Genomic DNA, 13,742 nt, shown 5'->3' with positions numbered 1-13,742 from the left:
CATCTGGGCATCTCTCAGAAGGGCTGAAGGTATAATAACCTCATACTGCATCTCTCACTTCAAAGCTGTCCCAGCTAAGCTCAGCTTCTCATCCTATAGCCTCCTGTGTGCTTGGTGTGCAGAGTGTGAGTTTTCCCCCATGAGATCTGGGGGTAGAGAAACTACTCGCGCAAGCCTTTCATGTAATTTGTGAGAAACAAGCAGGGTTGATAACATTTTTGGAAGGGAAACAAAGAGAAAATGATTGTCTGTCTGTACAGTTTTGACGCTATGTGGATTTGTTGAGCTCTGATATAGTGAAATCGGACTGAGGAGGAAAGAAAAGCCAGGAAAAAATTATATACAGAGAAAGACGGCATTAGAGATTTATATACAGTCTGTTAAGTGCCAAGCTGGATTATCAGCATTGAAACAGAGCTTTTTGTCTTAAGCTGTACAATGGGCGCCAATCCATTTGTAAAATTAGAGTCCAAACCACTGCCACTCAAGTGGAAAACCCCATTCAAATGCCTTGAATATAATCATATGTAAAGTGCTTACAACAACAACTTGCTTTTGTCAGAAGTGCCTTGTTTGGTTTTTCTCGGGTTGAGTGGCAGATTTCTTAGTTTCAGGCTCCTATCCTATCTGACGGCACTATGGAATAAACCAAGTTAGATTATATATCATAATCTTTTATACTGTGTTATGTTTTTGTTGATTTTGACAAAACAGAAGTGACAGTGCCCTTGTGAGCTGCTGTTTCCGTAACTGATTTACAGCTATTTGTTGTTATTTTCCAGGAACTTGTCTTTGCCCTTCAAATAAATGATCATATAACAACCAATCTGATGCTATAAAGTATGGGTGGAACAGACTTTGAAAACTCGCAGATGCACGAGGCTTTTGATGCCTTCAACCAAATGTGATGTAATACATGATGCAACTGTGGCTGGTACAGAAACGATGTGTTAGCTGTAAAGGGGTTGCCCTTATTCATCAAAGTCTGTTTTAACACCAAACTCTGTTGGGTTTACATCTGACTTAGAGGTTCAAATTGAAGTTGACACATAGCATCCAGGCTGAGATAAAGATAAAATACTTGCATTACAGTGTCTGCACCATATGCACACATCTGCAGTGGGATTCCCAGTGTTCAGAGCTGTTGCTGTTGTTTCGCTATCTTAAAAGTAAAGGTCATAAAGCCCTGATTGTGACAGGCACAGATTCACTGTTCAGCTTCTATTGTGACTGAGAGAGTCTAGATGGAGCCATCTTTATCCTCCGTAGCTAAGGTAACCAAGGTCTTAAGATGAGAATGTAGGAAGAGGCATAACTTTAATGACTGCCTAAATGAGGTATGAGTGAAGAAGGACAGAAGACAAAAGACACACGCAACAATAGTTAAGGACACGTGATAGTGGGCTTTAAACGCCCCGTTGGACAAGACATCCTTGGGAAAATGGTAGACACTACTCTGATTCACATGCTGGCTTAGTACCTCTCATCATTTTCTCCTTGGTGCAGAGCTCACAATAAATCCTTCTGCCAGAGACATCTGAACTCCTGGTGATCGTCTCTTTCCCCCTGCTCACAAAGATTTTTCCACCACTGCGACGACACCCTTGACAAACAGGCTCACTTTGAACTTTTTGTTATGTTAAAGTATGAGTGTTTGTGTAGTTGCAAGTGAAACCACTACTCCCCGTCTCTACTAACTCAACTAAAACACAGTGTCAGTGTGATTAAATAATAAATCCAGTTTCATTCTGTACATGTCACATACAGCGCTGAACAGAACAGAACAGAACCAAGCGATGCATCCGTCAGCTCCACAGCAGCCAAAAATGAACAGCAGATGGCAAAATAAAACACATTTTCTAAATTTGCTTGTCATGTCCCTGGATGACCAGCACAATCACAGGTAGGTATACAGTCAGGATGCACTAAGCTTCAGTGTCAACAGTGATAATGACGACGGCAATGGGATAAACCACACAATAAGAAGCTCTGCTAAAATATAATGTTTACATTTCATTCAGGAGGTACCTCCCCCCCAAGTATATGGCTGATGATCTGTGGCGTTTGCAGGAGAAACTCACAACACGTGTTGCAGTTTGTGGGCTTTCCTGCTGCATGCCTCGGAGCTGGATTCAATGCGTTAACACCGAGGAAGATGCAGCTTCCCCATCAACAGAAGAGCTGATAGCGCGCGTCTATCTCACTTAGTCAAAGTTTGTATTGACGCAGTTCAAACAGACCCTCAAGGCAGAGAAGATATGGAAAAGAAGAGGCGCTCGTGTCTCATTTAGAGTCCTCCATGAGGGAAATCAGAGTCAGAAATTAGATGCTAGAAAAGAAATTGCAGTCACATATATACACTGATATTCTTTTATCACGGAGTGTCAAAGTAAAATAATGACTCAGGGATTTAAAATGAGATCTCAGCCACTCTTTATCTGTTCAGCTTTTGTGGCCCAGATACAGCTGCGGAGAGAGAAAAACAGCCGCTCTTTTCAATGCTCGAGACGTCTGTGGGCACACGGAGAAAGTTTTCTTCCACCTACACAGGAGACGAGTTTCAACAAGCCAAGCTTCACATACAGTGTTTGAAGGAAAGGTGGGGGAGAGAGGGAGAGGAAGAGTTATCGTTTTAACAACTGAAAACAAAAAAAAACAAACAAAAAAAAAACCACGTGCACATTCGTTTTTGTGCTTCAAACTACAGGGGAGCAGCAGGACACTGGCTCGCACTCATTATCGTGCTGTTCGTGCTGAGTGCTTCAACGCTGGTTACAACAATCTCATTTTTTTCTGAATGACAATCTTCAAAAGGCAAAAAAAACGTCTTTGCCAGGGGAACTGATTGTCACACAAAAGCCTCGTATTCCTGCCGTCCGGTATGCTAACAATCCCACTGTAAAAACCAAAGAATTGAATGTTCAGATTACAAACTTGTGTTGTCTTTGTGTTGGCAAATAACCTCTCTGTGGCACAATTCGGATTATGGGTTTAAAAAAGGAGGTGATTAATGAGTTAAGCGTGAGGAGTATAAGGCTTCTTGAGCCACCTTTTGGGACATTGAGAAGTCTGAACAAGTCACACGGTGCGATTAAGCCAGCTCCAGCATCTCCAGGTATCCAGAGGAAACACAGAGTGACACAGTTGCTTCAGCTGCTCCAGGGAGCTGATTCTTTCACAGTTTTACAATCCTGGCTGCGTGTTACACCACCGTTCAAACACCCTCCCTCCCTGGTGGTCAGACGTGGGTCTGCATGCGCTTCTGAAGGGGCCGTGTGAGGTCTGAGTTCTGCGAGGAGGACTGGGAATAGTGGGAGGAGGAGGAGGCTGACGCCTTGCTGTCTTTGTCGAACTGCACGTAGCCATCCGGCTTACTGTAGCTGCTGACGCTGCTGTCACACTGCGTGTCGATAAAGGAGCTGGAGTCGCTAAGCGAGCCGCGCTGGAACTCCCGCTCACATAGCTCGATGGAGCTGCTGCCCATGCCCAGCACGAAGCGTTGACTGTAGTCGTACAGGCGGTTGGGACCTGCTCCCAGGGTGGAGTAGATGTTGGTGAAGGACATGCCTGTCGGTACTCGCTGCTTTCCCAGGGTACCTGTGTTGGTGGGGTTCCTCGCCTCGGTGGACTGGTTCCCTGCCATAGTTGGAGTATGGTGCTCCTTGAAGGTATTGACACTGTAGTAGCCATTTGTAGGGTCCTGTTAAAAAACACAAGAAAGAACGATTATGCAAACCAGGAAGAAAAGAACCATTCCTTTCTTTCCATATGCATCTTTTAAAAGCTCTTTGGGAGCCAAGGTCAAACTGGCAGTAATTACTATTCAAATTGTTGAATAAATAAGGAAGCAAGCTGCCACGCGTGTATCATGAGCAAAAATGAAAAACAGTGGCAAAGCTCTACACTAGGATTTAGCCAGCCCCCGTGCTAACCTTAAAATCATGTTTCTCTAATTAACAGAGCCTTGATGATTCACAGTTTGGCATCCTACGCGTCATTGGAAAGTTTACTCACATAACGGCTTTAATTGGACCTCAACGGGTTGTAGTGTCTGTTCTTTCACGTATGCACTGAAATGGCTTCTGAGGCTACAACAGTGCCACTTGTTTGCTCGGCTGCAAGCACCGTGCTGTTGCTAAGGGTCCAGTTGGGGCGTCTGTGTGTGTATGTGTGTGTGTATGTCAGTGTTTTTTCTTGTTTTATATTTTTTTTCTATTTCCCTGTGTGAATGGATGTGAATGTCAAGCACAGTGAGCATGGTGGCGAATCCCAGAAGAAGAATGCTCATAATGGGGAAATGAGAGAGACAACCTGAGAGGATCCTCGTTATGCTTGTCATTATCAGACAGCAGACAGGGAGATTGTGTGCGTCTGGCCTTTGTCTCTTTTTCACCCCCATCCCCTCCCGCTGCCCCCGCCTCATGCACGCTGTCATTAACTATCAAAAAATCCAGCCCCAGGGATGCAGGGGTGCAGGTAAGCAGGCGAACACAACAGAGGCTCACCCCAGGGAGCCAATGCCAACACTCGTTTGGACAGGAGGACAAATGAATGGGACAGAATCTTTTTCTGTGGTACTGATGAGCTCTAGTGTGCAGTAGAGTCTGAGCAGATGCTAAAAATATCCCCCAGCTCACATTGTCTCATTGCACTGTTGACACGGCGCTGTGTATTTCTGATAAAATCCATTTAACTTTGAGTTAATGTGCAATATTAAGCTTTTTAACTGTAACCGTGACCCTGACTTGTTTTAAAATAGTAAATTATTATTGGTGCAAGGGGAATTTTTTTTATGCATTTTATTGACTCATTTGAATGAGCAACCTGCAAAGCAGTAATTTAATTTTCAAGGTGACTTTACTGGCCTGACAACAGCAGATAAAACACTCAGAGAAGAGAGGGTGGCCATCCTTTAATAGAAGTTGTTCTATCAGGGACAGAGTGAGGGGCCTTGACACAGGAACCTGCACAATCTCGACAATGTCTCAAATTGTGTGGAGATCATTTATTGCAAGAGCTACAAGTGGTGAAGTGATTTCATGTGAGAACTGAAAGCAAAGCCTTATCTTTACAGCCTGATCCATTCACTGCCATGTAGATGAGTGGACAGCCATAAATCGGCCAGAAGTCAGTTTTATTACACTGAGTAAATAGGAGCTTAACTGAATAAGAGTTGGATCTGACTAGAGGGACATTTTAGACTTTTTCATACGTGCAGAACTAGCCTCAGCGGGAAAAGTATCAGGGAGCAAAGGAGGGTGTAAAAAAAAAAAGACATTACACAGTAGATGTCATTGATCAAACAGTGGACGGAGTACCTGGGGTCAAACTTGTAAATCATGTCTCAAAGTATATCATTACTGTCTCTTGTTACCTGTCACCAGAGGAGCCGAAACTGAGCCATGAATCACACTTTGTTTACGCAGTCTGTCTCATACTGATGCTGACAATACCTGTTTAGTACTGATGTGATTAAAATAAACACTTTAGCTGCACAGAGTCGCTGGCTGTAAAGATGACATCAATGATATTAACAGTTACCCCGGGTGTTAGAGAGTTTTCTCTGAAATCCAGGCATAAATATCCGCAAAACAAGAAAGTGATAACATCTACTGTGTTTGGTTTACATGTAATTCATTGTGAGGGTTGTTGCGACTAGAAACTGTCTGGTGTAACAGAAAAACAGAGAAAAGGGAAGAACTGAGAAATTAGTTTAAAAGTTTGGAAAATCTCAGGATATTATAATAAAGCTGTAAGACTTTGTAAACACATACACACAACACAACTCACAAATAACAACTCTGGGACCAGAAGGAAAAAAAAAATAAAGTCACATATATCCTTATTAAAGCTGGAACAAACTGAGAGTTTTCCTGGACATGATTTATAAAGGTAATATAGAGGTTTATCTGCAGGTCCCAGAGGCTTTGATATGTCACATAACCCATTTCTATGAACAGAATCTATGAGCAGAAGTTAGGTATATTCCAAATTGAAAGAGGTTAGAAATGCTGCCGGCAGCAAAGTCAGCACATCTAATAAATATCCAGAACTTCCCCTGGTCCTATATGTGCTTCAAAATAGTTCAATTGCATGTATATCGCCTACGCAACCACTCGAGTAACTTAAATAAGAAGCTTCGGGGCTGAGCAGCCCGTGATTTCCTGAACCGCCGTTGATGAGACTAATTAATAAAATCAGACCTCTAACAGGAGCCATTCGCCTGTGGTCTTATCCTTAGAAAATCACAAGGAGCAGGAGAGGGATTAATGCTTCTCAGCTATTTTCGTCCCACCGTTGAAGACCACCTTCAGCCCCAAAGGCGTTCTCTCGCACTCTCTTTACTCTCTCCCTCTCTCACCACCTATTACTCTCGTTCTGCTGCATTCACACCTTCACACTGTTATTGTTTCATGAGCTGAACCCAGGGGCGTGCTGGGAAAGAATTCAGCCCTGGACTTATCCGATAGGTTGACTTGTTCAGCCCAGTCCTGGAAACCAAGTGCTCTCATGTGCACCCTGAATGACTGGCACATGTAGGGGTGGGGGAGGGTGTAAAGTCAAGATACAGTACAGACAAGGCTGATAAAAAATTTTGACGGCCCACTGGGATTTGTCTGATGGCCGGCGCATCACTGATCTTACCTTAATGTGTTGATACTCCTTCTCCTCCTCTTGTAAAACCTCCAGCTGCTTGAGAACAGATTCCTGCTGAAACTCTCCTCGTTCAACCTGCACAGAAATCAAGTAAAAGTATATAGAGTCTGTGTAGATTCCAAAACTCTTGCACTCAGAGTAAAAAGACATTCTGCAACCAAAGGATTTCTCTTTTTATTACTTTCCTCTTTTTTAATATCAGTCAGACATGTTTCACCTTCATTTAGCGCTGGATAAAAACATTAATAATGTACCCGTGAATATCTTTTATTTATCTTTACAAAATGTAGATTTGCAAGGTAGCTAAGCTCATTTCCCTGTACTAACATCAAGTATCGACTGTATTAAGTATTTTTGAAAGAAAATCTAATCCAAAAGCTCAAACTACAAATAGCCCAGCCCTGGAGCAAATTGCATGAAAACCAAAACACTGGTACAGTTCCAAAGAGGAAACAGGTCTTTGTATGTCTAGAGGGCATGCAGATACAGAAACACACCCACTGTAGGATTACCCAGTATGCATCGGCATCTCCATAGTTACAATATATTCGGGTCTGTTCTGCTCATAGAAATACTGGTATCATATTGATAAATATAGCCCCTATGCTATGACTGCAGCACATGTGTACAATCTATATGCCTTTCATTACTCAGAAACTAATGTATTCTACAGGAAATAACAATGCAGATAATAGAGTACATTCATTCTGTTACTATATATATATAGGTTTAAAGGAATATATACACAAACACACAACATTATGTATAATTTATTTCTAAAAACAAGAAGAAGTAAAAAGTAATATGCAGCGACACTCACACTCACCATCAGTTGTTTCATAGAGGTGTGTTCTTCGTTTTCCCTGGCTGCGTTGTGGTCTTTGTGCACAATCTCCACCCGGATGTCATTTTTAGCCGACACGACTCCTTTCAGATCTGGCAGAAACAGACGACACATATATCTCAATAAGCTGGATAAACACCACTCTGTATTTGTTGACATTATAATTTCCCCCAGTGCAGTTTGCAGCATTACAGAATTTAGCAAAGATCCCTGGGTTTGGTTTGTGAGAGCATCCCCCATTTCCCGAAAACAATACAAAGCATTATTAATCATTTGTTTCCTGCCAACACAAGATTATCTTTTTCTGCATACATATGCAATCTCACACAGCCTCTCACGGTGGCTCATTCTGTCGGGGGACAATGCTGATGATACTGTCATATAACAAGGTCTTACTTTCTGTCTTAATTTTGCTTGCAAGTTCTCTCTGGTGTGCACAGATGGAGACGGGCAGTGAGGGCATAACCAGGTGCGCTTCCTCTGTAGTATACAGACAATAGACATGCTGAAGGGACCAGTAGCACAATTTGGTTCTTGGGCAGAGACAACGGCTGAACGTCTCTGACCGGAGTCACATGGTACATGGGTGGGTGGCAGTGAACATAGCGCAGGATGTACTGTAAATAGCCTCAAAAGCGAATGCAGCCAGACTGAGATTGCATGAAATGAACCCTTATCACAATCTCTACACCACAAAAAGATGTCCATCTCAGCATGTCAGTGATTTCATCTTGTATTATGTTTGACACTATGTTCCAGCAATTTATCTTGTGACAGAAATCTTGAAGCAGCTGCCAACGCCTTGTCATCTTCTTCCATATATTTTTTTTAATTTTTTTTTTTATAGATGCCCCATATTTATTAAAACAAAAATTCTCAGACAGCAAAGATTACTTCACCGGAAGCTCTTTTCCCATTTGTTTTTAATAAAAACAAAATCGACATCTAGAGTAGATGGACATGTTTTAGTGTGCTTGGGGGCCTTACAGTACTTTAGCATGCACGCTTCAGTGGATGTACGAGCGAAGATGAGACGTACTTCTCTGGGAGCGGGTGCAACAGAATGCTCCGATGGTGCCCATGAGGACGATAAGGGCCACAAAAGCTCCCACAGCAATGCCGATGATCACCGCCACTGGGAGAGACTCTGCAGAGAACAACAAAAAGACAAATCATTCTAAAATAACATCCCACAAATAATCTCAGTTATACAATAAATTCAATACAGTGACAGATAGCACACAATAGAACGGTCAAGATGTGAAGGCCAGCATTCTCTTTCATACACACACAGACACACATACACCAAGTCTCCTCATTGCTCTCTCCTCTCTGTCTCCACAACAATCAGGAAATAAGGGGAGATATGCTATATTTCATCCCTGTAAGTGAGTTGGGCATTACCCCTCAGGCACAAGCCTATGCAATAAAAACACACAGGCTCAACACCACATCTTCTGCGCTGAATGTCCCAATAACTGGGAAACCCTACAAAAACAAATTACCAAATCTTTTGTTATCCGTGTCGGGTAAACATTTTCCTTCTAATATAATCTCATTATGCTACTGTCTAATAACTTTTTATTTACACTCATTTAGGCAAATAGAAGCATTTCACTGAGGGCTTTTATTTTCCACCGTGAGGAGTGCAAGACTACACGCATTCCTTAAAGCATAATCATGTTTGTGTGTTTCTGCAAGGATGTTACAGTGCATCTGTGATGAGGATGAGATTAAACCTGCAGGCACACATCTATATGCTGCTCCTACATTAAAAGTCCTCATTAAAGTGTGATTTAATGAGGACCTGAGTTACCAGCCCACATTTATGACCTTCGCGCTTTTTAAACAAACGCCGAACAACCAAGTGCTCTTCCTACACCATCAAAGCCTATTTAATGTCTTCATTGATCAATGTCACTTTCACATAAGCAGCTTATAATTTATCATTTATGATAAGTGGAGAGAAAACACAGCTTCCCCCAAAGCAGCGGGGGAAAGGTCAACAGATAAAAAAGTATTCATTTTTAAAGCAAAAGAAATGAGAAAGATTTACTCTTTTTTTTTCTTCTTTCCCATAATAGAAAGCTGCAGACAGAGTGTGTTTCATATGCGGGGAGCAGTGACATCTGCTAATGGTCAGCAGTTCAAATTACCAGGGAGCTGCACTTCATGTTAACCCAGAAAACTAATTTGTGGGGAATTTATCGGTGTCATCATCACATTTACTGTACATCAAAAGCTTCAGAATTTAGGTCATGCAGTGTAACTATGTATTACCGTCCTGCAATTCCAAACTGGTAAATGTTATTTTTGAACATATTTTTGATTTGTAAAAAAAAAAAAAAAAAAAAAGGTTGTTTCCTAGAAAATGTGTCCATTTATTTTACTATTCTGAGATTAAATACATCTTTTGAATATTTGCTGTTTGTACTTGTTATTGTGTCTCAAAGTAATTTAATTAGAGATCAAATTCCTCACTTGCTTATCATGTATAAAAGCACATTCATCCACAAACACACTGATACAGGTGCACTGACACAGCCAGGCACAGCCACACTGATACAAACTCTGTCACGATGGATCGCTATTTAGAAAACCACTGTCACGTGACTTGAAGAAGAGGAAGCTGGAACCTGTCGGACCTTGGCTCCCACCTTGTTCCTTAAGGCGTATGATCTCGGTGTCGGAGCCAAAGCTGTTCCACGCTGTGCAGTTGTAGATAGTCTGGAAATCAGCTGGAACTATATTACTCATGGTGAGTGTGGAGATTACTCCCTCCTCCGTGGTGACTGTCTCTACGGTGTAGCGGCCGGATGTTCCAGACTCCAACACAGTTTCCTTCCACGACCAAGCCTGAGAGGAGACAGAGTGCAAAGAGGTTGGTACATATTGTTTGGAGTTTTTGACCACGAAAGGCCCTGCGAAAGAAGTGTTGCAATGAGTGAGAGTCTCCATTGTTCAAGTACCTTATGTTCTACCAGTAAGTGCCTGAGGCAGAATCAACCATGTAAAAATTCAGCTTTCAACTCATGTAAAAATAGGCTTTCTATTTTTTTTTTTTTTTTTAGCCTTGCTGTGGCAATGATGGTCAAAATGATTGGACATTTACTTGTGCAAACATTCATGGTCCCAAGAGGACACCGCCTATTGACTTTGGTGACCTCTTGACCTTTCCTCTACAGCATGAGGTTGACATTTCTACTTTGCATTTAGCATTTTGCTAAAGGCCCTTGTACATCCTCACGGAGCTGCTTGCCTGGCTGAAGAGTCTTAGGAGACATATCCTGTGTTTTGTAGAGGAAAACTGAAGAAAACCTTGTATATTAACAATGAAACCTCTTTTGTACAGTATTTCCTGCGGTAATACAGTAGCTACCTAGCTTTTCTATTGTGTCAAGGGTTAGCAGGCAATAAATATGCTTAGTGACTAGCCGACCAACAAGCCACAAACCAACTTTGACCCTCAAAACAACTGCTACATGCTACAGAAGCGACGCATGAATGGATCTATAACGTATGACTATAAAAGGTGACCAAGCCGTAAGACAACCATGCCTTACAAAACTTACATAACCATCCAGTGTTAATAAGTGACTGTGTCTTTCAGTGGGTTTTTTATTGTAGTACATTGAAAGGTTTATTGATGGGATGGTGCTTATATACTTTCACCTATATGTTCCTGTGTGGTTTATTTTGTGCTGCTGAAAGGGCATGTATCCATGGTGATACTTGATGGCCATGAAGACATCTACAACAAGGAGTAGACACTATGTTTCAGTCTGTTATAAGGTTGCATGAGTTACCAGGTATACATGAGCATTAGTTCATTCAGACTGGTCAATAGCTCAGTGATTCAAAGCACATGAACAAATAGAAATACACTGTACTGTTCTGTGGTGAATGGATGGAAGACTGAGACATCACAGAGGTATTACTGGCATCAGTAGACAAAGCTAACATTTTCGTTAGATTGTAAAAAAATCAATATTTCCTCAGAATTAGAACTATTTTCTCTTACGGTTGCACACACATTGCAAAAATACTCAGCCGTAATCCTTTGGCCCTCTGCACATTTTGTACCTATCAGAAATATTTCAAAGTAATAAGTGGTGAGATTTATTTTCGTAACATTTCATTCAATCAAGCAATTGCTTATCTTAGAGATACAAAACCAAAGTCTAGTAACCGTCACTGAATTTTTTTGTCCTCAAGTCTTGATCTGTCTGTTATGAAATGTGTACATACAAAGTTCTTTCGAATTAATGGTATCTCTTTGAGAGACAGCCACTAAAAACAGAATATGTTGAATAACAAACAAAATGTTTTAAATGTAAGTGATGGGAGTGACACATGACTGACTAATGTGAAGCTTTATCACTTACATTATTATATAACTTTTAGTTATTCATAGCAGTGCAAGTGATTAAATTATATCCTTAGACCTATCATTGTAACACAGCTCAATTAGATATTACTCCCAGGACCTTCTAAGCACTTTGATGATTGTAAGCACTTTATCATGACACGGTTGCACTTTTGTACTGTCTGAATCTGTATTATTATCTATTGTACTGTAAACTGACTGCTGCTATTTTATAACATGCTTTTGTTTTTATTTATTGTATTTTTTGTACCAGGGAACATCTATGTATGGGACAGCGGATGGAAATTATAGCCTGTGGCTACAATCCGGCTTGTTTACGATTTTGTTTCGTTTATGAACTTGCATTGTCCCACTTTAAATAAATTGAATTGAATTGAATTGAATTGAAGCTGTGTTGACAGTTGTGTTGCTTGATGTAACATGAGAAACAGAGGAAAATATGCAAATTTATTTATGAACATGTGCCATTTGGCTGCTCCTTTTGTTGGACATGGACATACTGAAAATATTTTTATAGCATAGATAGACTATGTCGTATGTTATAGTGGCACCCTTGGTTTTGAGATGATGAATCTTCATAAATTCAGCTTGACTTGACATAACCGGGGTCAGCCACAATTCTCTCTTTAATAAAAAGTTTGGAACCCAGAATGAAAACTGAAGTCTGAGCAGCCCAGCCTCCACAGACACACTGCTCAAATAAAGCTGATATTAATGATGTTGCTAGTTAATGCAGGACATCAGTATAATAAAAACACACATTAGATGACAAAGTATGGCAATTAACTGCATAAATATGCAAACATGTACACACTAGCACACACACACAAATTAATAATAAGAGCAAAGTGAGCTCAGAGAGTAGGTTGTTTATATAAGGTCCATAAATCTTAATGGGATCAGTGCTAACAGAGCATAAGTGTGGATTAAATGAGAAATTGAAGGTTCAAGCTGCAGTTTCATGCTCACATTTTCATATGAAAACAAATGATAGGGCTAATGGTAGCAGATTCTTCAGGGTTTTTTTTTTTTTTGCAGGTAAGATACTGTCTATGTGGAGTTATCAGATCAATAGGGTTCAGTCAGGCATTATATTCCAGAGGCAGACAGAAGAAAAACAGCCATTATGTGATGTAATTTTTACTGTTCAGGTGCCATAAAGCCTTAAAAGGATGATCACATGATGTGTGTTCTGGCAAATAAAATAGGAAAAGTTGAGACAACTGTAAATAATAAAAAAGAATAATCCAAAGGCACTTACAATGCGGTCTGGAGGAGGTGTACTTCGAATGAAACATTTGATTTGTCCCTTTTCTCCGTGCAGAGCTTGTTGAGTCTGTGTGCTGGAGATAGTAGGTGGCCCTGAAAAAAAGAAGAAAAAAAGAGATCATAAAAAAGTTTGAAAATGAGTCATAGAAATTGAAACATGAATAATTAAATTCATTTTCAGTTTCAGGTTATATGACAATTCTGCTCAATCGAGTTCTTGTGGTACATTATGTTGTAATCGCTCCTCTGTTCCGAGCAGTAACACCTGAAGTGTTCGGTAATTTGAGACTCCTGGGGAAAATTGTATCGCAAAGAGGTGTGAACATTCCTCATCCCTTAGTACAGCGGAGCCAAGGACATGCCAGGTCTGAATGAAGGGCATAAGTAGACAGGTCCGGGCCTCATTCTGGATCAAGGAATTGTGGATTTATGGCTGGTTTGATTTCTCCCACTGAGATAAACGCCGCTGGAGAGTGCTACAGCAGTTCTTTGGAGTGTAATCAGGACCAGACAGATGGAAAAAGAAAATGCCATTGTGGGGAGATAACACACTTGTTGCGGTGTTACAATGTTCACCTCAATCAA

General features: G+C 41.0%; 1 protein-coding gene across 3 annotated transcripts in view; it reads right to left on the bottom strand.

The window, feature by feature from the left end:
• Nucleotides 1–3,238: 3,238 nt before the first annotated feature.
• kirrel3b (kirre like nephrin family adhesion molecule 3b) overlaps nucleotides 3,239–13,742 on the bottom strand; it is a gene marked incomplete at its 3' end in the record, with an annotated part of 157,693 nt that continues 147,189 nt past the window's right edge. Inside the window, exons 10-16 of one of the 3 annotated variants that reach the window (XM_083984431.1) lie at nucleotides 13,150–13,250; nucleotides 10,147–10,357; nucleotides 8,541–8,648; nucleotides 7,898–7,981; nucleotides 7,478–7,593; nucleotides 6,646–6,732; nucleotides 3,239–3,700 (exon numbers count right to left, since the gene is read on the bottom strand). In XM_083984431.1, coding sequence (XP_083840557.1) covers nucleotides 3,239–3,700; nucleotides 6,646–6,732; nucleotides 7,478–7,593; nucleotides 7,898–7,981; nucleotides 8,541–8,648; nucleotides 10,147–10,357; nucleotides 13,150–13,250 — 1,169 coding nt within the window. The remainder of the gene's footprint in view (nucleotides 3,701–6,645; nucleotides 6,733–7,477; nucleotides 7,594–7,897; nucleotides 7,982–8,540; nucleotides 8,649–10,146; nucleotides 10,358–13,149; nucleotides 13,251–13,742) is intronic. The other 2 variants (XM_083984432.1, XM_083984433.1) reach the window with 2 other exon arrangements.

Source organism: Trachurus trachurus (genome assembly GCF_905171665.1).
Source record: "Trachurus trachurus genome assembly, chromosome: 13".
Taxonomy (NCBI): Eukaryota; Metazoa; Chordata; class Actinopteri; order Carangiformes; family Carangidae; genus Trachurus; species Trachurus trachurus.
This window is presented reverse-complemented; position numbering and strand designations above follow the sequence as displayed.